This window comes from Papio anubis, chromosome 1, assembly GCF_008728515.1.
Source record: "Papio anubis isolate 15944 chromosome 1, Panubis1.0, whole genome shotgun sequence".
Lineage (NCBI taxonomy): Eukaryota > Metazoa > Chordata > Mammalia > Primates > Cercopithecidae > Papio > Papio anubis.
The window spans coordinates 43,678,914-43,706,285 of record NC_044976.1 but is presented as its reverse complement, the minus strand read 5'-3'; the positions used below and the strand labels follow the sequence as shown (position 1 = coordinate 43,706,285).

Genomic DNA, 27,372 nt, shown 5'->3' with positions numbered 1-27,372 from the left:
GGCGAGTTTTCATCACTCGAACTTTCTGATTTTTTTCCCCTAGTGTCTTCTTTCCCAGGGTCTTTCTGCCAGATCTTCCGCTCGGCTGTGACAGCCTCCCGTCACATCAGTACCGTTGGAGCTGGATTGGTTTTTTCTCCTTGTGCCCCGCGAGCCTATAACTTCACGGAGGCAGCTCCTTGGATGGCTTATGGCCCCGCCATTTCATTCGGTCACACAGTCCATTCCTGTCTGGCCGGCGGCAGGTGGGTTGGGGGTGCGCGGGCGGGCGTGCGAGAGCGCCCGGTGCTCCTCTCCCCTCCGCGGCCGCCGGATCCGCGCGAGCGCTCGGCTCGCGTTCTGGGCTGTTTGCGCCTGAAGCGCGCCGCGGGCCCGCGCTCGCTCCCGCCTGTCTTCACGTCCGCGGAGGCACGGACAGCGCGCGCCGCCTCACGCTACTCCGCAGGCCGCCAGCGTCTGCCCTCGCGGCGCGCGCCCGGGCCCGGCCCAGGTTCCCCACTCGGGCCGGCGGGCTCGCGGGTTCTCTCGCCCCGCCCCCCTCGGCGCCGCCGCTGGGCGCTTGCGCGGGGCGCGTGGCCGTGGCCGGGGTCTCCACCGCAGCCCGAGCCGCTGCCGCCGCCTCAGTCAGTCAGTCAGTCCCCAGCAATGGCGGACGGAGGTGAGCAAGAGGAGCTGCTCTCCCCGTCACCGGTCTCTCCGGCCAAGCGGCTGTGTTCGTGGCCCAGCCCGCAGGCTCACCACCCTCGCGGTTCACCCGGGGCAGCCGGCGGAGGGGCAGGGGGCGTCGGCAGCAGCTGCCTGGTCCTCGGGGCCCGCCCCCACCTGCAGCCGGAGTCCTTACTGGACTGCGCCGCCAAGACGGTAGCGGAAAAGTGGGCGTACGAACGGGTGGAGGAGCGCTTCGAGCGGATCCCGGAGCCCGTGCAGCGCCGCATCGTCTACTGGTCCTTCCCGCGGAATGAGCGGGAGATCTGCATGTACTCCAGCTTCCAGTACCGGGGCGGCCCCGGCGCCAGCGCGGCTGGCGGCGCCGCGGGGGCTTCACCGGCCGAGGAGGGGCCGCCGCCACCCCCCGGGGCCGCCGCTCCGGCCGGCTCCGCCCCCGGGGGCGTCGCGGCTGGGGCATCCACCGGACTGGGCGCTGGGGCCGGCGCGGCCGGCTGCGGTGGCGAGGGGCTCCCTTTCCGCCGGGGCATCCGTCTGCTGGACAGCGGCTCCGTGGAGAACGTGCTGCAAGTCGGTAGGTGCTCGCCCGGGCGCTCTCGGGTGCTCAGCCTCCTCTTCCGCAGGTGCCTCTTTGCCTGAGCCCTGGGGCCGAGACCCCGCCTTCTGCCCAACTCCTGTACCCCTGCCGAAGGACGAACAAGTCACAAAAACTTTTTTCAACCTTTCACTCAGGTCCACCACTGCTCTTTTCCTCCACTGATCCTCTACCCCCATTTCTTTTTGTTTGAAGGGCGAATAGATCTCTCTTCTTCACTCTTTCTACTCCCCACACCAAGGCAAAGAGAATGGGGAGGTATGCCTTTTTGGATGTAATAATTTCACAAATGCATTGTCCCAATTTAAGTTTGGAGAGGGGAGGATTGTTAGTAAATCTGGAACAAGCGGTTTTAGAGGGAGCGTTTGAGGGACAGACTGTCAGAGGCAATCAATAGCCCTAGCCGATTAAGCCTCGATGAAATTAACTTTAACACTGGGAAAAGAGCCCCAACAAAATCCTGCATATTTCAGACAGTTTTAATTGTCTGCGTTAGGATTTTTCCCCTGGATCAGTGATGCTTGGGAATCTAGGCTGCGGACTAACAATAACCGAAGATGGAAATGTGACAGCTTCTCCTCCACACCCCCACCCAAGGAAAAAAAAAAAAAAAAAGCCATACAATCTGGAGTGGGGGTGGGGTCTCTTCCTTGTCAGACTGGGGTAAATCAAAAGCTGATCACGCTGGGTTTTTCAAAAGCTTCTCATTTAACAAGTCGTACTTGCTTTTATCTTTTTGTTATGGGAAAATATACAAGTGATTTCTTCCTTTACTCCTCCGGAGCTTCTAGTCAGTTTGTTAATCTTATTAAATATATAAATACAGTGCTTCTGATTTGTGGAATGGTTAAGGAGAAAGAGAAAAAAATGACATTGATTAACATTGACTTTGCTATGTGGAAAATTAAAACATGTGGAATTAATTTTCTATTTGGATTATTATAGCCTTCTGGAAGTACATATCTTTATGTACTTTATGTTAATCTAGATCTTGTTTTGTTGTACACTATATGCTCATATAAATCGAAGAAAATACTGATTTTTGAAAGGAGTTGGAGGGAGGTCGTTTTTAGAATTAAGCACAGAGAGACACAAACCCCAGACATCTAGCTCTCCAGGTAAAACCAACATATTTGAAAAATGTTTTTCTTTGAATCGTGCTGTTTGATATAAAGTAATCTGCTTCTGGTTATTGAGAATCATTGATTCCTGTGTTTCTAACCAAAACAACAGCATACCACAATTTATTTTGCAAATGTGAAATATAAATTTATCCTGTGCCAGAATATAGTGACAGTGGCTTGAGCAAGTTTTGTTTATTTGAAAGAGGTTAGTCCTTTGTTTATTTGTGTATATTTTTGAAAGAGTGACTTGAATAAACATGTAATTAAGGTGTACAGCTTTAATACTGAAACACTGAAAACATGAAAATAAATGCATTTTCCTATTAGTCTGTAAATTTTAATTTTTCTGAGTTTAGATCATTTAACTTTTAAGATTCTTGTTTCAAATATTTTAAATTGAAAAGGGTCAATTTAAGTGGTCGTTTTGTAGTAAGAGGGATAAGGAAGAGTTTTCAAACTTGAGGGAGCAAATGAAAGAGAGGAAGAGTTTTAAAGAAGTGTCTATTTTTAAAGTAACTGAAGTGTCACGTTGCAAATGAAATCGGATATTTTTGTTAATCTAGATCATGTTTAAATCAGATATTTCCCCTTTATAATATGAAAGTTAATGTGGTTCTGGAGTTATAGGCTCTCATATTATAGTTTCAGGGATCTTGAGAAAAGACATATAAACAAACATGTTTTGTGATTGCCTTTGGATTTCAAAGACGAAGACCGGTGAATAAAGTTATCCCTTTAAGTTTATGCTACTTGAGAACCATGAGCTGTGTAATTTTTATTATTCTGACCTTAATTTAGGTTAGTAAGTATAGGAGAGAAGGATAGCCTGTTTTGCATCTTTTTGAGTTCTGTATTTTGGTATGAACCACCTTTAATAGAGACATATCCCCCGTCTCCTAAACTTAAAATTATAAGTAAATTACTTAATCTAGAAAGTAAGCTTTCTAAAGTATTGCCAAGAGATGAGGAAGGAAGTGATTTGTATATACCAAGATAGTAATCGTGTTCTTCAGTTTATAAGTGCACTTCAAACTCAATATTACTAAGTGATGCTAATTAAGAATTCTACATATTTCCTTACTGTTTCTAAACAATAGAACCTCAGATTTGGGAAGTTACTGAAGGCCGATGCTTTAGGAAGAACAGAAAGTTGGGGTACTTCTGTGACAACATCCTTTTAGGAAAAAGAGTCATAAGGAAATTTAATGAAAAAGGGAATTTAAATGAAAAAAGAAAGCACAAACAAAAAAGCCTTCAAGGCAAATAAATTAAAAACAAACAAAAACTTGTAGAAATAGTAGGTAGACTAAATTCTGTAATCTGGTAATAGAAAGTCATGAATTCCGGTTAAAAATTGGATACTTCAGATTTTAAATCAAAACTAAAACTTTTCCAGCTATGCTCAAAGGATACATTTCTTTTATGTAAGTACTGCATCAGAAGTGGTATTCCCTTTAAAAGGGGGAAATTGCAAGTTAGTTTCTTCATGGATGTCTGTAAGTTTGAAGCTATGTAAATAGACTTACAGTCTGATCTCAGTATTGTAAAGATAATAGAATTCATATGTTTCAGCGTCGGCATTTTTAACTTGTTTCAGAAGCCCATGGGTATAGTAGTAGTATAAACCTTGGGAAAATACTTATTCAGAAGTCTGCAGATGGCTTAAGAATAAGACAACTATAATTTACTAATGGTTGTAACATTTTGACCCTTTTGCTGTCCACTGTATTTTAAATTGATTTCTTTGTGTTTGTTAAAACTTAAAGAAGCTTTGCTGTTTCTCAGGAAAATCTGAATTGATTGAAGGAAAAAAGCATTAACAATTTTTCTCACTTAAACACAGAAATATTATAATTACTTGGATATTTAGTTTTAAAAATTGGGTAAAGGAATGCAGGGGCCTTCTGCACCTGGTACATCTGAGTTATATACATATTTATCCAGAAATTTTAAGTAGATTTTGACAGGTGACTTCAACAAAACCCCGTAGTTTTAGTCCACACATTTTAAAATAAGTACATGATTTATTCTTGAAGTCTTCTAGACTGGAACCAGAATGCTAAGTATTACCTTATGTGGAAGAGGTACAATTATAAAGTCAATAATGGAAATATAAAAAGTGGCCTATTTCAGGAAGTTATCTATAACTTAAACATCAAGTAGTAAGTTTTAAATTGTGTACACTTGTATATCATCAATAAACAGGTCTGTGAAATTTTTCTGTAGTACAACTTTTGTGAAATTTGTCAGTAACAAGTATTACGGTTGTTGATTTTTATATGTAATTTCCTTTAATCTATATTGTTTGGGGGATAAAAGATATCTACATTGAGAAAACTATAGCATCATATGTAAGTTAGAATGAATAAAATTATAATAAAATTTCATGTGGAGAAAAATGACTTTATTTATATTTAAGATATTCCATCACAGAAGGCAGCTGCATTCCTTTAAGCGGGTGTGCTTTTTAGCATAGAAATTTTTCAAGTTTTAAATCACATTATCTTCTTTTTTTTTGAGCAATGAGTTCTCTCCCTCCACCCTAACACATCACATATGCACACATTTTAATGTTCAATAAGTGCTTGTTGAATGACTGAATATTAAGAATGGATTTCTCAGTGTTGTAAAACAGAGAGACATGAATTTTGAGAATGAGTGGTATTGGAATATATGGGGAAAACTCCAGACTTGTGCATATAATAAACTGATAGCATTAAGTAGCATGAGTGTTACAACTTAGGTGAATCTTCTGTCTTTGACCATCTGTTTTGTGTGAAGAATGGTGATTTATCAATTTCTTCAAATGAAAGCTTTAAATGAATTTTTCTAAAGGTGACTTTCTCCAGGATACAGCTTTGGATTTTAAAGATGATGGATAAACTAAAGATAGTGAATTTTATTTTAGAGGTTATCTTTATTTTAGGAATTTTAAAAATATATTAATGAAAAGGCTGGAAATTTATGCCTATGGGAAACAATTTTATTTCTCTTGTTTCACTAATGGCAATTAAAAAACAAGACATTAACTGTCAGTAATCTATTATGATGAAGGTTATATGAATATATACATGTGTTAAAATGTATGGAACTATACACCAAAAAAGTCAAGTTTACTGTATGATACCATAGAAAATAAAATTTTAAAAAATCAGTGCATTAATATAATGTATAAGAGAAACATATACATGCTGTATTAGTTTCCTATGGCTGCTGTAACAAAGTATCACAAACTGAATTGGCTTAAAACCACAGAAATGTATTGTCTCAGAGTTCTGGAGGCTAGAAATCCAAAATCAAGGTGTTGGCAGTGCTATGCTCCTTCTGCAACCTACAGGGGAATCCCTTGTTGCCTCTTGCTAGCTCTGGTGGTTTGTTGGCTGTCTTTGGCATTCTTTGACTTGTAGCTGCAAAATTCCAGTGTCTGCTTTTGTGGTCATGTGGCATTCTCCCTGTGTGTGTCTGTTTTCACATAGCCTTCTTACAAGGACACCGGTCATATTGGATTAGGGGCTCACCCTACTTCAGTATGACCTTATCTCAACTAATCACATTTGCAACAACCCTATTTCCAAGGTCATATCATGAGGGATTGAGGTTATGTTCTGAGGTATTGGGGATTAGGACTTCAGCATATTTTTTTGGGGGGCGACATAATTCAGCCCTTAACAGCTTCTCATACTTGTTTCTTGTTGCATATCTGAGTTTCATGTGAATTTTAAACTTTATTACATTAAGTATGGCTTAAGTTAGGAAATCACCATATTAATTTTATTAGGTAAGCATTATTTAGACTTGCTTGATTCAATTTGCATGATTGATTATTTAATCTTAATACATGTGGAATGTTTTTGACAAATAAGTGGTTATTTAAAGGTTAAAATTATCATTCTTGATAAAAAATGATGACTGTGTGATATAGCACTCAGGGTATACATATATGAATGAATAGATTACTATGGGTTTTTTTCATGCACACCATTTATAACTCAGCTTTAGAAATGGATAACCTTGAAAGCCTATGAACAGTGTTTTAATGTCTGTTTCCAAACCCTAAATTACTATGGTTTAGAATTAGTGTTTGGTATTAGAAATAGATAATAATTTATTCCAGATAACTTTTATGTGAATTTTTTTACCTTGTGGTTTATTTATAGGCATATTTCTTTCTAATATGGGCAGCATGCTTCTTGGACACTTTTAGCCTATCATGGAGCTAGTAGACTAAGAAAATCATACTTATTTAAATATTAGCTGTAGTATTATGTGATTATATGCTAAATTACTCTGTGATAGTTTTTGTAATCATATATAGTCAACTGATTAATTTTTGGTTTTCAGTGTAATTGTTCTCCCCCTTAGGATATATAATGTGGTTTGTCCTAAGTTGATGCTCAGAAAATGTTTATTGAATGAATGAGTAAATTGTCATGTCATTTTTTATATTTGTGTAGTATGACATCTCTCTTAATTGCTTTATATGTGACTAAAGCCTAAAAGATATACTGGCATTTTGTGGCTCAATTTCTGGATGCTTCTGATTTTTAAAGCATTACACAGATAAAAATTATCCTTGAAGCTTATTATTAACTTGTTCTTGATTCATTCCTTGAATTAGCATTTAGTCACTTATTATGTGTAAGGCTCAGTAAATAATTGTTTACTTGTTTTTGGTGGAAGTCTTTCTGTAATACTTTGCATTTTCCTATCTTAGAATGCAAAGTTAGGTTGGGCATCAAAGCCTAAACTTCTAAGGACTACATTACGTTGCCTTCCTTATGTAGGGAGGAAGTTATAAACTGAGTGAATATTTGACTCTGAGAGTTTCTGAAACCGGTTTTTGAAAAGTTCCTTGCATACGTGTTTTTTGATCATTTGCCTGTTCTTTATAATGGAGTGATGAATGTGGTATTTAGGGGAGTATAACATAGTTACCTTCTTTAAAAGTAGACTGTTGAGGCCAGGCGTGGTAGCTCACTCCCAGCACTTTGGGAGGCTGAAGCGGGTGGATCACGAGTTCAGGAGATCAAGATCATCCTGGCCAACATGGGGAAACCCTGTCTCTACTAAAAATACAAAAATATTAGCCAAGCGTGGTGGCGTACGCCTGTAGTCCCAGCTACTCCGGAGTCTGAGGCAGGAAAATTGCTGGAACCCAGGAGGCAGAGGTTGCAGTGAGCCAAGATCGTGCCACTGCACTCTAGCCTGGGCGACAGAGTGAGACTCTGCCTCAAAAAAAAAAAAAGACTACTGAAGCAAAAGCTGAAGTACCCTTCTGCCTAGTGGTTTTCTTGCCTTCACAACAGTTGTTTGTATACTTTGTATAATTTAGTCCTTAGAGAAATACAAATTAAAATTCAAGGAAATACCTACATTACACACACACTAAAATGGTTAAAGAAAAAAAAAAGACTGTACCAAGAGCTGACAAGTATATGGAGTAACTGGAACTCTCATACATTGCTGGTATGTAAAGTATGGTATGAATGCAAAATGGTGCAGCTACATGGAAAACAATGTCCTATTGTAGCTAATCATATACTTAAACAAAAGATTCAGCAATCCTACTCTTAGGTATTTACCTGAGAGAAATGAAAACATATAAGGGGATTTCAAAAGCTCATGGAAAAATGGAATTAAAGGATAAAAATTAGAAGTATAAACTTTATTTTTCAACATAAACTCCATCAAGTTCAAGAACTTTTATAAGTAATGATACAAGTCACTTAGCTCATCCCTAAAGAAATGACGGTCCTAGGAATTCAGCCATGTCAATGCAGTCTTTTTTACATTATTGACTGAAGAAAAATTGGTGCCTTCTGAAGATTTTTTTAAAGATTAGGGAACAAAAAGAAGTCAGAAGGAGCCAAATCAGGACTGTAAGGTGGATGCCTAATGATTTCTCATCAAAACTCTCATAGAATTGCCCTTGTTTGATGAGAGGAATAAGCAGGAACATTGTTGTGGTGGAGAAAAACTCTGGTAAAGCTTTCCTGGGCATTTTTCTGCTAATGCTTTGGCTAACTTTCTGAAAACACTCACATAATAAATCAAATGTTACCATTCTTTGTCCCTCCAAAAGTCAGCAAGTAAAATGACTTGAATATCCTAAAAAACTGTTGCCATGACCTTTGCTCTTGATCAGTCTGGTCTTGCTTTGATTGGACCACTCCTGCCTCTTGGTAGCCGTTGCTTTAATTGTGCTTTGTCTTCAGGATCATACTGGTAAAGTCATGTTTCATCTCCTGTCACAGTTCTTCAATGAAATGCCTCAGGGTCTTGATCCTGCTTGTTTAGAATTTCCAGTGAAAGCCCTGCTCTTATTAGCTGATCTGGATGCAGTGGTTTTGGCACCTGTTAAGTGGAAGGTTTGTTCAACTTTAATTTCTCAGCAGAATTATGTAAGCTGTACCAATTGAGATGTCTATGGTATTGTCTGTTGTTTCTGCTGTTAATTGTCTGTCCTCCTTGATTAGAGCACAAACAAGATGAATGTTTTTCCTCACAAATTGATGTGGATGGTCTGCTGCTGCAGGCTTCATGTTCAGCATTGTCTCACCCTTTTAAAATAAGTTATCCATTTGTAAACTGCTGATTTCTTTGGGGGCATTGCCCATATACATTTTATAAAGCATCAGTGGTTTCACCATTCTTCCTCCCAAGCTTCACCATAAATTTGGTGTTTGTTCTTGCTTTAATTTTAGCAGAATTCATGTTTCTCTGATAGGGGCTCTTTTCAAACTTACGTCTTGTCCTTTTTTGTGCCTTAAACTAGATCCTATCCAGATATGTTATAGCAAGTTAGTATATTTCAGTGCAAAAAAAAAAAAAAGTGAAATCCATGTGTAGTTTTTTTATAATACTCATTTTCCACAAACTTTTTGAAGACCCTCATATGTTCATATAAATACTTGTACTTGAATATTTGTAGTATGCAAGCGACAGCCTATTGGTTGTTTTGGGCAATGTGAATAGGCATAGTCAGCTATGAAAGTCCCAAAGTTAAGCAGAGGTGTGAGTTTTCCAGGAACTCAGATAAGTGTGTAACTTCTAGTCAGTAAATGGCTGTTTGGCTCTATTTTAAATGTAGGCCCAGTTAGCCACTCAGAATTCATCTTGAGGGATTGGCTCAGGTTCGTAGATGTGAGAAAACTTTTGGGTGATGGAAATGTTAATGACTGTAGTGGTTACATGACTATATTCATTTGTCAAAAGTTATTAAATTGTATGCTTAAATTGGCAAATTTTACTGAATGTAAATTCTACCTCAAAGATTTGATTTTAAAGAAAAGAATTGTGGGCTTCCATCTTGGTTTCACATTAAAATCACCTGGGGAGATTTAAAAAAAAAAAAAAAAGGTACCTGAGACTCACTCCAAATTAATCACATCAGAATCTGCTGAGAATTAGGACCAAATTTCAGAATTGTTAAAAAGCTCCCAGGTAATTTTATATGCAGCTAAGGTTCAGAAATGCCGTTGTAGAAAAATGATCACCTGGCCTGGCATGGTGGCTCACACCTGAAATCCCAGTGCTTTGGGAGGCGAGACAGGAGGATCACTTGAGCCCAGGGGTTTGAGACCAGCCTGGGCAGCATAGTGAGACCTCATCTTTAAAAAAAAATTAGCTGGGCGTAGTGGTGCTCACCTATAGTCCCGGCTACTTGGGAGGCTGAGATGGGAGGATCGCTTGAGCCCAAGAGGTTGAGGCTGCAGTAAGCCATGATGGCGTCACTGCTCTCCAGCCTAGGTGACAGAGTGAGACCCTGTCTTTTAAAAAAAAAAAGGAAAAGAAAAATGAACACCTTTATTAGTATTATCATTGTTTCTGAACCTATTGTTGGCAGTCAAAACATTATGTAATTTTCATTCTACAAATGCTATGGACCATATCAACTTTATTTTCTATTTATTGTTTCACCTATCTTTATTAATGGATGTGAAGGAAAATCATTCTCTTAACTACTCAAAGAATGTTTCTCTCTGTATTTTGGAGAGGTCTTATTCCAAAGTAAAAAGTGTCATTGTTACTGTCATCAAAAGACGTTTGTGTTTAATGTAATGCCAAGCTATAATTTTCTTCGTGTTTGTTCACCCATTTATTTATTTATAAAACCTAATTTTTTTTAGCTGAGCACAGTGGCTCACACTTGGGATCCCAGCACTTTGGGATGCTTAGGTGGGAGGATCACTTGACCCCAGAAGTTCAAGAACAGCCTGGGCAACATAGGGAGTCCCTGTCCCTATTAAAAAATTAGCCAGGCATGTTGGCACACACTTGTAGTCCCAACTACTTGGGGAGCTGAGGTGGGAGGAATGCTTGAGCCTGGAAAGTTGGGGCTACAGTGAGCTGTGATCACAGGCCATTGTACTCCAGCCTGGGCAACAGAGCAAGACCCTGTCTCAAAAACAACAACAACAAAAAAAACTTTTAATTTTTTAGTATGTTCTGTGCAAAACAACATAATTTCTATATTTAAGAGGCACACAGTTTACTATGGAATGTACATATAAAAATGGCATTTAAAAATTTTCTATTAAATCAGTTAAGGGTCTGAATAAATAAAATGGCATTTACCACAGTGTTTTGTAATAATAGAAGAAGTTACTATGGGGGCAGAGAGTAGGAAGTGATTAACTTGGGAAGTGGGTACTACTGGATACATTGCTCTATTTTAATATAATTACAATTGTAAGAAATTTTAGAATTATGTCTAATATTGCAATAAAGATCGAAAACACTTTGCTGCTTACAAGTTAGATTAACCTTTAATAAAATTCTTTCTGTATTAACATTTTGTATGCCCTCTAATACTTTAGTGCATAGTTGATCCAAAGGGATAATACTAGTAGGAAGGAAGATGACAGAATGTTGCCAAATACGAATCCTTTTTTCTCAGAGTAAACTACAGATTTCTGGCTTTAGAATAGCTTTTTGTTATCTTCAGATAATCCTTTCCTTTTTTGTTCAAAAAAAATTTTTGCTTCTTTTAGGCATAAACATACAATGGAACTAATCAGCAAAATAGCTTTTTGTCCCTCCATTATCTTTTGGTCTGTGAGCAACAAGAAAATGTATTGTGTCTTTGAAAGCCTTGGAGATAATTACATTTTCCCCCCTATTCATTCATGGTTTTATTGAATAGAGGCCTGTAGCACTGATAGCTTCTGGAAAAGCCAGCTTGTTCTTATTTTGTTTAAATCTATCAATACCTGCTAACTGACATGACTAGCCAACATCACCAACATACATTGATGTTATTGGTAATATAAAATCCTTCCCCACATTATGGCTCCCTATTGGGAAAAACTCTTTATGTTTTGTCTCACTCAATATTATATTATTGTAGTCTTTACCATCACACGTATTTGTATATATCTACCATGTGTGTGTGTATATATACACATATGTACACATACATACTATCACAAATATGCAATTCTGGCTCCTTCAAAGTCTCAGTTTTTTCAACTGTAAAAGGGCAAAATGATGGTACCTACTTCATAGGTTGTTTTGAGGATTAAATTAGTTAATATGTAAAGCATTTATAATGAGGCTGAACACATATTAAGTGCTATGTAAATATTCACTATTATTATTACAGCCTGTACCAAAATTGAGAGTATTCTGTATTGGTTACCTTTCCTCCCTCAACCTTCATTCCACCTTCTAAAGGTTTTGTAGTCTGACTTATGCTTTCAGTCACTGAATTAAAATTGATCTCTTAAAGGTCGCTAGTGACCTCATGATTGCCAAACACAGTATCTTTTTTCTAGTCCTCATTCTTCATGACCTCTGTATAGAATTTTCTGTAGTCTACTGTACATTTCTCTTGAAATGCTTCTTCCTAGATTTCTGTTTTACTTCATTATTCTGGCTTTCTATTTTCTTTTATTCTCTTACCCCACAAAAGTAGGATGTTCCTTCTTATATCAAGTCTTCCAATTTAGAATCTAATTTATTTCTACAGTTTCAACTACAATTTTATGAACATAAGATAGCATGATATAATGTAATGGTTTAAAATTTGTTTAAAGCAACTGTACGCTCACTTTCAAATGAAGTCTTAAGCTGGAATTCCAGCTTTTGCAGCAGATAAAATCTGAGCTGTGTTGGGGATTGCGATGGAGCCTAGAACTTCATCAGCATGGCCAGCTACTTCTTCTCTTTGAAACTCTGAAGCACTTCCAAATAATCCAAAGATCAGCATATATATTTGCCTGCCAGATATTTCTAAATGGATATCTTACTAGCCACTCAAAACCAAACTGCTTGATAAGGGGATTAATATCCAGAATATATTAAGCTACAACTCAGCCACAAGAAACAACCTAATTCAAAAATGGCAAAGGACTTGAATAAACATTTCTCCAGAGACAATGTACAGATGACCAATAAGCACAAGAAAAGATGCTCAACAGCACTCATTATTAGAGTAATGAAAATCAAAACTACAATGAAATACTACTTCACACCCGTTAGGATGGATATTATTTTTTTAAAAAGCCAGAAAATAACAAATGTTGGCAAGGATGTGGAGAAGTTGGAACCATTTGGAAATATAAAATGGTGTAGCTGCTGTAGAAAACAGTATGGCAGTTCCTCAAAAAATTAAACATAGAATAACCATATGAGCCAGAAATTCTGCTTCTGGGTGTATAACCAAAATAATCGAAAGCAGGGAATTGAATAGATATTTATACAACCGTGTTTTACAGCAGGATTATTCACAATAGGCAGAAGATGAAAACAACCCAAGTGTCCATCGACAGATGAATGGATAAACAAAAGGTGGTCTATTTTCCTTCCTTCCCTCCCTCCCTCCCTCCCTCCCTCCCTCCCTTCCTTCTTTCCTTCCTTCCTCTGTCTTTCTGTCTACCTACAGGAAATGTTATTTAGCCCTAAAAAGGAAGGAAATCCTGATACATGCTACAACGTGGATGAATGTTAAAGATTATGCTAAGTGAATAAGCCAGACACCAAAGGACAAACATTATTATGATTCCACTTATATGCAGTATTTAGGTAGGCAAATTCATAGAGATAGAAGTAGAATTTAGTGGTTGCCAGGGGCTGAGAGGAGAGAGAAGTGAAGAGTTATTGTTCTGTTGAACTAGAATTTTAGTATGCGAGGATGAAAAATTCTGGAGATAGGTAGGAGTGATGATTGCACAACAGTGTGAATGTACTTAATACCACTGAACTGTCCATTTAAAAATGATAAATCTTATATATATTTTACCACAATAAAAAAGTTAAAAGCCACATATATTATTTTATTTGTCCAAAATGTCCAGAATAGGCAAATCCTGGAGACAGAAAGTAGTAGGTTAGTGGTTTGTAGGGCCTGTGAGTAAGGGGAGTGATTACTAATGAGTATGGGATTTCCTTTTGGGGTGAAAATGTTCCAAAATTAGATAGTGGCAATGGTTGCACAAATCTTTGAATATACTAAATAACACCAAATTGTGTACTTTTCACAGTTGTGTACCTCTCAAGGGTGAGCTCTATTATGTATGAATTACATAATAAAGCTATCATTAGAAAAGCAAATATTCCAATAAAACAAAAAGGAAAGGAAAACCTTCAAACATTCTGTTTCGTAGAGAATGAAGTCTAAATTCCTAAGTGCTGTGTTTGGAGACCTGGGCCCAAATCCCAGTTCTGCCACTTTCTAGCTGTGTAACCTTGGACAAGTTACTTAACTTCTCTGAGCCTCAATTCCCTATGTACTTTCAGGACACTTATAAAGGAGTGAGGAAAGCCCAATTAGGTGGGCAAAGAAGTTGAACTGATGCAGTCACAATGGAGACTTCAGTCAGTCCTATGGGGAGCTCTGCAGCTGGGATGGCACTTGACAGTTATCTGAAAATAGATGTGGGCTGACCTGAGGGAGAAGAGGCATAACCCTGGGTGGGGCATTTTTCTTTATGTGGTAGAGATGAAGGTGAACTACACTGTTTCTCTTCAGGGAACTACTTGCTGCCCAGCTGCAGGAAGTGCTTTCATCAGACAGCTTCCAACTGTCAGCTGATTCACGGTCTGTCTCAGCAGCAGAGATCTGCTTCATCTGAGGTCATACTTTTCTAGGGGCAGCTTACAAATGACTGAGCAAGGTAGGAGCGTAAAGATCCAGCTATTTCAGCCAAACATGGAACCCTTCGACAGGCAATACCTGCTCCAGAGAGCCATACCTCGTTGACTGAGCTTTTGTCAGGCCTGCATTACATTTTGATTTCTTCCTCTTCCCAGTCCTGCTTCTGTTGCTGTTCTTTCACAGATGTCGATCCCTAGTAAGTGTCTTGCATTTCTCATTCTATCTTGGTGTTTCCTTTCAGAGAATTCAACCTGTTATACTTTGGTTGCGGGCAGCTTGTGGAGGAGGACATAGCTGTAACCTCTCAGCAGCCAACTCTCCTGGCAGTTAGAGGAATAAATGCCTTGGTCCTGAAGGAAGGATCTGAGCGCTGCATTTCCTCTGACTCTTGGATTCTTTTCGTAGAGTAAATTCACCCTATAAGGGAACAGCCCCTCCAGGATTGTTTGGTCTCTTTTTCTGGGGATACTTAACAAGAGTAAAATTAGGAGGCAAATCACAACTTCTGTCACTGAAAGTAGTCCCTAGAACACAGCTGATCTTGTCCCCCTCCTCTAAACTCTATTATGGATTCTTAGCCAGAATCTCTGCTGGTCTGAGTGTTTTACCTGGGAATGGGTAGTGACTGTTTTTTTTGTTTTTTTGGTTTTTTTTTTTTTGAGGCGGTGTCTGGCTCTGTCACCCAGGCTGGAATACAGTGGTATGATCTCAGCTCACTGCAACCTCCACCTTCCTGGCCCAGGTGATCCTCCTACTTCAGCCTCCCGAGTAGCTGGGACTATAGGCATGTACCACCATGCCTGGCTAATTTGGCTAATTTTTATATTTTTTTGTGGAGACAGGGTTTTGCCATGTTGCCCAAGCTGGTCTCGAACTCCTGAGCTCAAGCAGTCTGCCTGCTTCAGCCTCCCACAATGCTGGGATTACAGGTGTGAGCCACTGTACCCAGCAACTGTTTTATAGAAAAGCCTGAGCCTAGTTACTGTGACGTTTCTCAGGCCTTGCCCACTGCGTTTGTTCATTTACTGTCAACATTGGGCAGGGAAGTATCAAGAGATGCCCCAGTGGTAAATTAGATGCTAAATGTCCTCTACTCCCTGATGTTACTTTTCTTTGTACTGGTAAATCTGCTTTATTTCATAAACACCATCTGTTGCTGAGGTAGCACATTATGTGACATTAAAATCAGGTAATTAGGTTGTTTTTGTTTTGTTTTGTTTTGTTTTGTTTTGTTTTGTTTTGTTTGAGACAAGGTCCAGCTCTGTCACCCAGGCTGGAATGCAGCGACAAGATCATGGCTTACTGCAGCCCCTACCTTCTAGGCTCAGGTAATTCCCTCACCTCAGCCTCCTGAGTGGCTGGGACTGCAGGTACATGCCACCATGCCTGGCTAATTTTTTGTAGAGATAAGGTTTTGCTATGTTGCCCCGCTGGTCCTGAACTCCTGGGCTCAAGCGATCCACCCACCTCGGCCTCCCAAAGTGCTAGGATTGCAGATGTGAGTCACCAGCCCAGCCTATTATGTAGGTTTTAAAGATCAAATATAGTATCATTGAATATGCTTTATTAATAGTTCTTTGATATGTTTTTAAAGTACTGATTGCGAAAGTTTTCAGATTATATATTGTCCCTTGCAAATATTATTGTTATTATTATTATTATTATTTTCTTTGAGACAGAGTCTCTGTCTGTTGACCAGGCTAGAGTGCAGTGGCATGATCTCAGCTCACTGTAGCCTCTGCCTCCTGGGTTGAAGTGATTCTCCTGCCTCAGCCTCCCAAGTAGCTGGGATTGTAGGTGTGCACCACCATCCCTGGCTAATTTTTGTATTATTAGTAGAGACAGAGTTTTGCCATGTTGGCCAGGCTGGTCTTGAACTCCTGACTTCAGGTGATCTGCCTGCCTCAACCTCCCAAAATTTCTGGGATTACAGGTGTGAACCATTGTGCTCGGTCCCTTGCAAATATTATTAATATGGCATCAAGGTAATTAGCCACAAAAGTCACTCAACCAAAATGTTATCCAGTATGTTAGTATAGTTTTATTTAGAACTTCATTTAGTAGTGAATGGTTTTTCAGTACCTACTCCCTTTTATCTATTCACTTGGAGATTAGAATTGAGGAGGTGGATTTTAACTTTCCTCAGTCATATATCCGTGTGATAAATATGCCTTCTAGCAGACCATCAAGACAGGTTAGCCTTGCTAGGGTTTTTGTTTGTTTTGTTTTTATTAAAGAGGCTATCTTCCCTCTGTTTTGACGTCTAGGCTGCCTAATGAGGCCTTGAAAACCAGTCTCCAGCAGTATCCCTGAAGACTTTGTAGTCTGGAATGAGGGGACCTTACAGCAGGTTTTCCCCCGCTAATGTCTTTAGTGAGATATACTTCATGTACTGTACAACTCATCCATTTAAAGTATACAATTCAGTGGCTTTTACTATATTCACAGGTAGGGGCTGCCTTCACCACAATCAATTTTAGAAGATTTTCCTTACCCCAAAAGACCCTGTATCCTTTAGCTATCACTCCCCAATCCAATCCCATATGGTCCTAAGCAACTACCAGTCTACTTTCTGTCTCTATGGATTTGCTTATTCTAGCCATTTTATATAAATTGAGTAAGAATATGTAGTCTTTCGTGACTGGCTTCTTTCACTTAGCATAATGTTTTCAAGGTCCATAAATGTGTAACATGTATCTGTACTTTATTCTTTTTTAATGGTGAATAATATTACATTGTATGGATATACTACATTTTGTTTATCCATTAATTGGTTGTTGCATGTTTGGGTTGTTTTCCTTTTGGTTATTGTGACTAATGCTGCTGTGAACATTTGCATACTAGCTTTTGTGTGGATACATGTTTTCATTTCTCTTGGGTATACATCTAGGAGTAGAATTGTTGGATCATGCAGTAACTATGTATAACATTTTGAGGAACTGCCAAACTATTTTGCAAAGTGCATCACTTTATAATTCTGCTATCAATGTATGAGTGTTTCAGTTTCTCCACATCTTTGCCAATGCCTGTTATTGTCTATCTTTTTTATTATATCCATCCTGGTGGAGGCCCGGAAGTAGTATCTCATTGTGGTTGGTTTGGATTTGCATTTCTCTGGTGACTAATGATGTTGAGCATCTTTTCATGTATGTGTTGGTCATTTGTATAACTTCTTTGGAAAAAATGTTTATTCGGATCCTTTGCCCATTTTTTAATTGGGTTGTCTTTTTATTGTTAAGTTGTGAGAGTTCCTTATTCATTCTAGATACTAGTCCCTTATCAGATACATGATTTGCAAATACATTTTCCCATTTTGTGAGGTGTCTTAACTTTCTTGATAGTGTCCTTTGAAGCACAAAAGTGTTAAATTTTGATGGAGTACAATTTATCTTTTTTTTAGTTGCTTTTTTCTTTCTTTCTTTTGATAAAGTATAGCTAAGAAACCATTGCCTAACCCATGATCAAGAAGATTTACTGCCATGTCTAAGTGTTTTCTAGTTTTAGCTCTTATATTTTGGTTTGTTTCATTTTGAGTTGATTTTTGTGATGTCAGAAGGGGCTTCAACTTTTTTTTTATATGAATATCCATTTGTTCCAGCATTATTTGGTGAAATGACTAGTCTTTCTCCATTGAATGATCTTGACATGCTGTTGAAAGCCAGTTAACCATAAATGAGTTTATTTCAGGACTCTCAGTTCTGTTCCATTGATCTTTACGTCTATCCTTACGTTAGTACCACATTGTCTTTATTACTCTTGCTCTAGTAAGTTTTGAAATTGCAAAGTGTGAGTCCTCCAACTTTATTCTTCTTTTTCAAGATTGTTTTGGCTATTCTCATTCCCTTGAATTTCCCTATGAATTTTAGTATCAGTTTATTTTTTGCAAAAAAAATCTAGTTGGGATTTTGAAAGCTATTGTATCGAATCTGTAGATCAGTTTGGAAGTTTTGGCATCTCTATTAGTGTTCTGTAAGGAAACTACTACTATAACAAATTACCACAAACTTAGTGATTTAAAACAACACATATTTAATATTTTACAGGTCTGGGGGTTTTCTGGGCTAAAATCAAGTTATTGAGGGCAGGTGTGATGGCTCACATCTGTAATCCCAACACTTTGGGAGCCTGAGGCAGGTGGGTCCCTTGAAGCCAGGAGTTCGAGACCAGCCTGGCCAACATGGCAAAACCCGGTCTCTACTAAAAATACAAAAATTTAGCCAGGCATGGTGGTGCACGCCTGTATTCCCAGCTACTTGGGTGGCTGAAGCACCTGAGAGGCAGAGGTTGCAGTGAGCTGAGATCATGCCACTGCACTCTAGCCTCGGTGACCAAGCAAGACACTGTCTCAAAAATAAATAAATAATAAATAAAACCAAGTTGTTAGCAGAGCTGTATTCCATCTAGAGGCTTTTCTTGGAAAGAATCTCTTTCCATGTCTTTTTCCAGTTTCTAGAAGCTACCTGCATTTTGTGGCTCACAGCCCCTTCCTTCTTATTTATACCATACCATTTTAACCTCTGCTTCCATTGTCACGTTTCCTGTCTCTGACTTTAAGCCTTTTGCCTCCCTCTTATAAGGACTGTGTGATTACATTGAACCCACTCAGATAATCTAGGATAATCGCTACATCTGAAGAATCTTAATCACATCTGTAAAGTCTGTTTTGTCAGGTTCTGGATGTTAGGGTGTGGACATATTTGGTGAGGAGCATTATTCTGTTTACCATGCCATCTTAACAACATCTCATCTTCTGATCCGTGAACATGGGATGTCTCCCCATTTGTTGGATCTTAATTTATTTCAACAATGTTTTATTGAACTTTTATTTTATTTTATCTTTTTTCAACTTTTATTTTAGAACTAGGGAGGCACGGGCAGGTTTGCTACAAAGGAATATTTCATGGTGCTGAAGTTTGGAGTACAAATGAATCTGTTACCCAGGTAGTGAGCATAGTACCCAATAGGTATTTTTTTTTTCCAACCCTAACCCTCTCCCTTCCCTGTCTTGTATTCATCAGTGTCTGTTGTTCCCATTTTTACAACTACATATACCTAGTGTTCAGCACCTTCTTATAAGTGAGAACATTTAGTCTTTGAACTTTTTTTCTTTTTTCTTTTTTTTAAATTTTTTTACTTCAATAGGTTTTTGGGGAACAGGTGGTGGTTGGTTACATGAGTAAGTTCTTTAGTGGTGATTTCTGAGATTTTGGTGCACCCATCACCTGAACAGTGTACACTGTACCCAGTGTATAGTCTTTTATCCCTCACCCCACTCCCACACTTGGTCTTTGAATTTCTGTTTCTGCATTAATTAACATAGCTGCTAACATTCTGCTAATTAACATAGCTGGAAACTGTAGTTTCCAGCTGCATCCATGTTGTTGTGAAGTACATGGCTGTGTAGTATTCCATGGTATATATGTACCATGGGATGTACCTCATTTTCTTTATTCAGTCCACTGTTGTTTGGCACCTGAGCTGATTCTATGTTTTTGCTATTTTGAATAGTGCTGTAATGAACATTCAGGTGCGTGTATGTGTCTTTTTGGTAGAATGACTTGTTTTCCTTGGTTAGATTTACTCCTAATGTATTTTATTCTTTTTCATGCTATCATAAATGGAATTGTTTCCTTTATTTCATTTTTGAATTGTTCGTTGCTAGTGTATATAGATATAATCTATATATCTATATATCTTACGCCTGTAATCCCAGCACTTTAGAAGCCCGAGGCAGGTGGATCACGAGGTCAGGAGATTGAGACCATCCTGGCTAACACAGTGAAACCCCATCTCTACTAAACATACAAAAAATTAGCCGGGTGTGGTGGCGGGCGCCTGTAGTCCCAGCTACTCGGGAGGCTGAGGCAGGAGAATGGCGTGAACCCGGGAGGCAGAGCTTGCAGTGAGCCGAGATTGCGCCACTGCACTCCAGCCTGGGCAACAGAGCGAGACTCTGTCTCAAAAAGAAAAAAAAAAAGAAAAATAAGCTTTAATCTACAATGAATGCCAGATTATACAGCAGAGAGCAATTTTCTTAGTTTTCCACACTGATAGGTTCTTACTAAGTGAAAAAAGCCATAAAATTATATTCACAAATATAGTACTCTGTCTCAAAACATTCCACATGATTGTTCACAATACTAATACAATTAGATCAGCCATTTAGTCAGGTAAAAATATAACAGTAATGAAAAAAATGCAAAATCTAATATAAATTACATTAAAACTTTTATTATATCAAATAAAAAATGCAAATTTCTTGCTAAATACAGAAAAATGGTAGAATATATAGTAACTTAAAATATTATATTAATGATACAGAATAAGAAAATGGTAAACTCCAAAAATCTATAGGCATATCTGCAAACTTCAGATTTCAAAGTAGAATCTGACCACCCAAACATTAATGTAGCATTTGTCTAACTTTTTTTTGTTTTGTTTTTGAGACAACTCTTTCACCATTATTGATTTCACAGTTTGGGTTGTAGGAATTGTAGGAATTGCTCTATTGCTGTTACCACTCTGTATAACCTACAAACTTAAGTACCGTAAATTCCCTGTGTATATGGTATAGGTTTTTCAATTCCAAGGTGGAAAAGGGGGTTGGCCATAGTTCATAGCCTTGTTATAGTCTATAACAACTCTTACTGATTGGAAGTGTAAAATAAATAAGAACAAATATTCAGTACATTTAATAAATTTTTTTTCTTTTTCAGTATCATATTCTTTTCTTCTTTCCTATTATGTTCTTTAGTGTTTATTCCTTATTTTCTGCATATGTTTTAGAAACATAAAGAATCATTGTATAGCAAAGTAACTAATTGTAAGGTATCATACAATGATACTGCTCTTCTATTCCCTCCTCTCTCTAGTTCCCGAATCCTTAATCATTCCCTTTTCTTCTGACTTCCCTTCCTGGAAACTTTAGTCCAAACCTGGGAGAAGCAAGAGAAAAGGAAGTGAGACGGGAAGAAGGGATAGTAGCAGTGGCCTGAAAGGGTGTATTGGAGCCCAGCTGGAGCAGTGGCCTAGCATGGAGTGCTAGAGCTGAAGTGGGGTGAGGAGGGTATCCACATGAAGGGGGATATAATTTGAGATGTCAGAGTCTGAAAGGGTTGAGGATGACTTTTTTATAGGGGTGAAGGGGAGCATAGAGCCATAGGGTGTCAGTGTTCAACTGGGGTGAGGATGGCATAGCAGGGGGTGGCAGCAGTAGATGCAGATTTTTTGAACATGAGCAGAGTGAGAAGAGTGTCCTTACTGGCAGGGAGGAGCTGTGGCGGCAATGAAAGAATGGTTATTTATAGATATTGATCAACTAAGTAAATCAATTAAGGATAACAGGAGCCAAATTTCTCACTATCAGAAAAGGTAGCTAAAATATAGACCAGCTGGGCGCAGTGGCTCACGCCTGTAATCCCAGCATGTTGGGAGGCCGAGGTGAGTGGATCACCTGAGGTCACGAGTTCAAGACCAGCCTAACCAACATGACGAAACTCCGTCTCTACTAAAAATACAAAAATTAGCTGGGTGTGGTGGCGTGCATCTGTAGTCTCAGCTACTCAGGAGACTGAGGCAGGAGAATCACTTGAACCCGGAAGGTGGGGGTTGCAGTGAGCAGAGATCACGCCACTGCACTCCAGCCTGGGCAACAGAGCAAGACTCCGTCTGAAAGATTAGATAAGGTAAGATAAGAGACGATAAGATAAAGACCAGGGAGAAAACGTGAATGAACTCTGGATATTGGATTATAATTGGAGATACCCATGTGAACTTATGGTTTTTAGTATGTATTGGAATATATATATGGTATTCTGTTCACTGAGAGGGCGTTAGAGCAGTAATATCCCAATAGCAATAAGCACACCTAATGTCCATATCTTGGTTTCCAAGTACTTTTCTCCAATAAAAACAACAAAGTCTCCTTAGAGAAATGGCTGAATTTAGGGCTGAGGCAGAGAAAGTATCAAATGAGCCTTGAACATGTTCTTGTGCCAGAAAGCAGGGAGGTTCTTAAAGAATTATAGCAACATATCAAAAAGGACACAAAAGCCAGCTTTGAAGGGATTCCCATTAGCCAAATATGGGATGAATTGAGTGTCAAAATAATGATAGTAATGGATATAACCAACCATTGAATGAAATAGAAACCCATGAGGTCGTGTTAATAATTTTTTTTTTTTTTTTAAAGGCCAGGTGCCATGGCTCATGCCTATAATCCCAGCACTTTGAGAGGCTGAGGAGGGAAGATCACATGAGCCTAGGAGTTTGAGACCAGTCTGGGCAACATGACAAAACCCTATCTCTACAAAAATTTAAAAACATTAGCCAGGCATGGTGGTGTATACCTGTGGTCTCAGCTACTTTAGGAGGCTGAAGTGGGAGGATCGCTTAGGCCCAGAAGGTCAAGGCTGCAGTGAGCTGGGATTGCTCTACTGCACTGCAGCCTGGGTGACAGAATGAAACCCTGTCTCCAAAATAAAATATTTTTAAAAAGAGTAAGTTGAAAGTTTGATGAGTATATTGGTATACGCAATATGGTTCCCATGAGATACTTTATAAGGGGAAAAAGGTAACTTTAAAATGAGGAAGCCAGGCAAACACTACTGTGATCAAATGAGCAAAGTTAAGCTCACCAGTGATGGGAGAAATCAAAAATTGAGTGCCATTTGATAGGAAACAATAAGAACATGGCTCCTCTTCTATGATATTTCTGCCAAAGATGCATAACTTGAATCTAATCATGATGAAATAACAGGCACTACTGAGGGACATTTTTCAAAATAGCTAGCCTGAAGTCTTCAAAAGTGTCAGAAGTCAGAAAGTTAAGAAAAGACTACAGGACTCCTTGCAGATTGAAGGAGAATAGGGAGACATAAAAACTAAATGCATCGTATGACTTTGGACTGGATCCTTATCGGGACATTTTTGGGACAATTGGCAACAGTTGAATGGGGTCTGTGCATTATATGATAATGTTATGGTATTGATTTCTGATTATCATGATTTTTATAGTTCTGTAGAAGAATATCTTTGTTTGAAGGAAATACACAAAAAAAGTATTCTGGGGTAATGAGGCAGTATGTTGACAACTTACTCTCCAATGTTAAAAATTATTTGAACTGTACTTGCAACTTCTTTGTAAGTTTGAGATTGTTTCAAAGTAAAAAGGGGTAAATATAATAATCTCTTTCTTTCTTTTGGAGACAGAATCTCGCTCTGTGGCCCAGGCTGGAGTGCAGCGGTGCAATCTCAACTCACTGCAAACTCCACTTCCCGGGTTCAGGCAATTCTCCTGCCCCAGCTCCCCGAGTAGGAGAGTATTTTGTATTGGGTGTGTGACACTAATATGTCCTGCCCAGCTAATTTTTTCTTTTTTTTTTTAAGTAGAGACAGGGTTTCACCGTGTTGGCCCGGCTGGTCTCAAACTCCTGGCCTCAAGTGATCCACCCACCTCAGCTTCCCAGAGTGCTGGGATTACAGGTGTGAGTCACTGTACCCAGCTGATAATCAACTTGAATGAACTTTGATTAATAGTGAGTACTCCTCCAATTACCTATTTATTTTGAATTGTTTAAGAGAATATGGTCTTCTTAGCTTACATTAAAAATCTCCAATTATTTTTATAAAAAGATCACTTTTGAATGTTTTAGTTTTATTTTATTTTATTATTTTTTTTTGAGACAGGCTCTCACTTTCTTGCCCAGGCTGGAATGCGGTGGCCCAATCTTGGCTCACTGCAACCTCTGCCTCCGGGTTCAAGCAATTCTCCTGCCTCGGTCTCCTGAGTAGCTGGGAATACAGATGTATGCCACCACTCTTGGCTAATTTTTGTATTTTTTGTTGAGATGAGGTTTCACCTTGTTGGCCAGGCTGGTCTCAAACTCCTAACCTCAAGTGATCCACTTTGGCCTCCCAAAGTGCTGGGATTACAGTCATGAGCCACCGCACCCAGCCTTCATAAATTCATTTTAAAGGTTAAATTATAATCAGTGCAAACATATACAACTCATCTAATTTTGTTTTAAATGATATTTGGTTCTTACTCAGATTACAAGCTAAAGTTTTTTTAAGCAATTATGTCTTTATTGGTTATATAAATTTACAGCCTTTTAAATTTTAAAACTGTGTAAATATTGCCACTTAATATAGTTTCACTTTTTATTTGCATAACAATAATAACAACAATAATATTAAAAGCTAACACAAAGTGCTGGGCGCTTTGCCAAGTATTTAATGTGTTATAATTTATTTAATCCATATAATATTCTTTTGAGGTATGTACTGTTGTTATTATGCCAATTTTACACATGAGGAAGTGAGACTCTGATAAGAAACTAGTCCAAATTTATATGGCTATGTGGGAGAACTGGGGTTAGAGCCCGGCTCCTGTGTTCAAGATCTTAATCACTGTTCAATTATGCACAGGGAAAAATAAATGGGTAACTTAAGTCCTATAGAGTTTGAAAAGAATGAAAAAAACACTGTTAAATTTAGCAATTATATACTGAAATTGTTTCCTTTTCTGTCTATAAATAAGAAAATTCAGACATAGGTTTTGTGTTTGGTGTGTGACACTAATATTTATTGCCTTAGTAACATCCATTCTTGCCTTTTATGTAATATCATACTTTTAATGTACAGACTTAAAAAGAAATTACTTAGTTGGCGCTGTACCAGAGCAGTAACTCCATTATTGAGACTAATATATTCAGTTCATATATTGTGGACCTATTATGTATTCATGCAAAAGTAACATTTTCTCTAGTGGTACCAAATTGTTTAAATTGGTGATGGTTATAATTTTTGAGACAAGGTCTTGCTACATCACCCAGGCTGGAGTACAGTGGTGTGATCATAGTGCACTGCAGCCTTGAGCTCCTGAGCTTAAGCAGTCCTCCTGCCTCAGCCTCCCAAGAAGTTGGGACCACAGGCACATGCCACCATGCCCGGCTAATTTTTTTATTTTTTGTAGAGACTGGATCTCACTGTGTTGCCCAGGTTGGCCTCAAATCCCTGGTCTCAAGCAATCTTCCCACCTTGGCTTCCGAAAGCTTTGGGATCATAGGCATGAGCACAATGCCCAGCAGCAGTAAGGTTTAACAAAGGAAGAAAAGAGGCACAACATTCTGAAGAGTGATTTTAAGAATGATTTGCATAATGCTTTAAAACTATATATATGATTCCTTTGTTTAACTGCTCTAAACTGGGATCCTGTAGGACAAGGACATACTGTGGGAGAAAAAGATATGTAGCAATCTTTGTAGTTCCTTTTGTGGGAGGATATTTTTCTCCAAAGAGTTCAGCTGCAAGAGGTAGTGTATCTGAAGTACCTATTAAAATGTAAAGCTCTGTATTGTTGGTATTAGTGTCTTGTCTAAGGTCTTAAGTAGCTTGTTTGCTGCAGAACTACCAATTATAACAGCCATTCTTTATCATGTTGGAAAATAAACAGTTCAAAAATACAAAGTAGCACTTTTTCAGCTATTTTGCTTAGTAAAATATTTTTAAGAAATAAATTATTTTAAAATAAAATATTTTAAGAAAATTTTGTTCATTTCTTTTTTTTATTTTTATTTTTTGAGACGGAGTCTCGCTCTGTCGCCCAGGCTGGAATGCAGTGGCCGGATCTCAGCTCACTGCATGTTCCGCCTCCCAGGTTTACGCCATTCTCCTGCCTCAGCCTCCCAAGTAGCTGGGACTACAGGCGCCCGCCACCTTGCCCGGCTAGTTTTTTGTATTTTTTTTTTTTAGTAGAGACGGGGTTTCACCATGTTAGCCAGGATGGTCTCGACCTCCTGACCTCGTGATCCGCCTGCCTCGGCCTCCCAAAGTGCTGGGATTACAGGGTTGAGCCACTGTGCCCGGCCAGAAAATTTTGTTCATTTCACTTCACTTCACTAAGAATATATCTGTACTGCTAATTTGGTTCTGGGTTCTTCAGTTATGATAATATTGCCTTTAACCAATATATTTGCTATTTATTACCAACTGAAGTTGATATTTTATCTTCCTTTTTGGACAAGTTAACTTTTTGAGAGACGAGTACAACTATTAATATTTGCTCAACAAATATGGTCAAAACAAAGTATAGGGAAGCCCCCAACCAGAATCATATTTGTTTAGTTTCACAAGCATGAGTCACATTTTGGTTCTAACACTAAATGGATCATCTTTCCTTTTTTTTTTTGAACATTACATCTGAGTTCACACCACTGAGCATTCTTATAATATTAATAGATTTTCCTCTGCATTTTGGACTATGAATTTGAGAAGATTTTAGGGAAAAAATTGGGGCTGAAAAATTCATATAATGAACTTATGATTCTTTAAAGCAGAGAGTGAATAAATATGAAGTATTACTTGAATAGCCTCATTTAAATCTCAAATTTTGTTACACTTTTTATGTTATAGAAACAATTGTAGTTCCAAATAATTGTGTAAAAATTTTGCTAAAAAAACTTCTGGTGAGTTGGTTAAATTTAAATAACTTGTGGTAAGTTGGTTAAATTTCTGTTAAAGTGTATTTGTTGAGTTATTCATTTTTAGTAAAAATTGGTTATGGTGATGTAATGTTCTCTACAGTATTCCCTCAGCATTTTTTTGATAGTATTGGTTAATGTTCACTCTTAGAAAGCCCCTTTGATAGTGCTTTATGTCTTTATAATTATACCTTTGCACTTTTGTGGTTCTGATGAGGTTTATGGAATTATAATAATATGATGTTCTATCTTACGAAAATAGGCTGAACTATAGCTGAAAGAAGTATACTAACAGAGCTGTAGCAAGAATCTTTCACATGATTTTGATAGGCTGTAAAACGGTTAGTAGACTTCCATTTCAGGGACAATATCTGTTTTAGATTAATCTTTGTCAGATACCTGCCACTG

The 27,372-nt window shown here is 38.5% G+C and overlaps 1 protein-coding gene across 5 annotated transcripts in view; it reads left to right on the top strand.

The window, feature by feature from the left end:
* The first annotated feature begins 373 nt into the window (after positions 1 to 373).
* The window catches only part of ZSWIM5 (zinc finger SWIM-type containing 5), a 193,547-nt gene continuing 166,548 nt past the window's right edge, over positions 374 to 27,372 (top strand). For 4 of the 5 annotated variants that reach the window (XM_031667998.1, XM_031667994.1, XM_031668001.1 and 1 more), the window contains exon 1: positions 374 to 1,240. In XM_031667998.1, the coding sequence (XP_031523858.1) occupies positions 646 to 1,240 (595 nt within the window). In that variant the 5' untranslated portion in view covers positions 374 to 645. Of the gene's footprint in view, positions 1,241 to 13,209; positions 14,679 to 27,372 lie in introns of those variants that run through there. The other variant, XM_017960994.3, reaches the window with a different exon arrangement.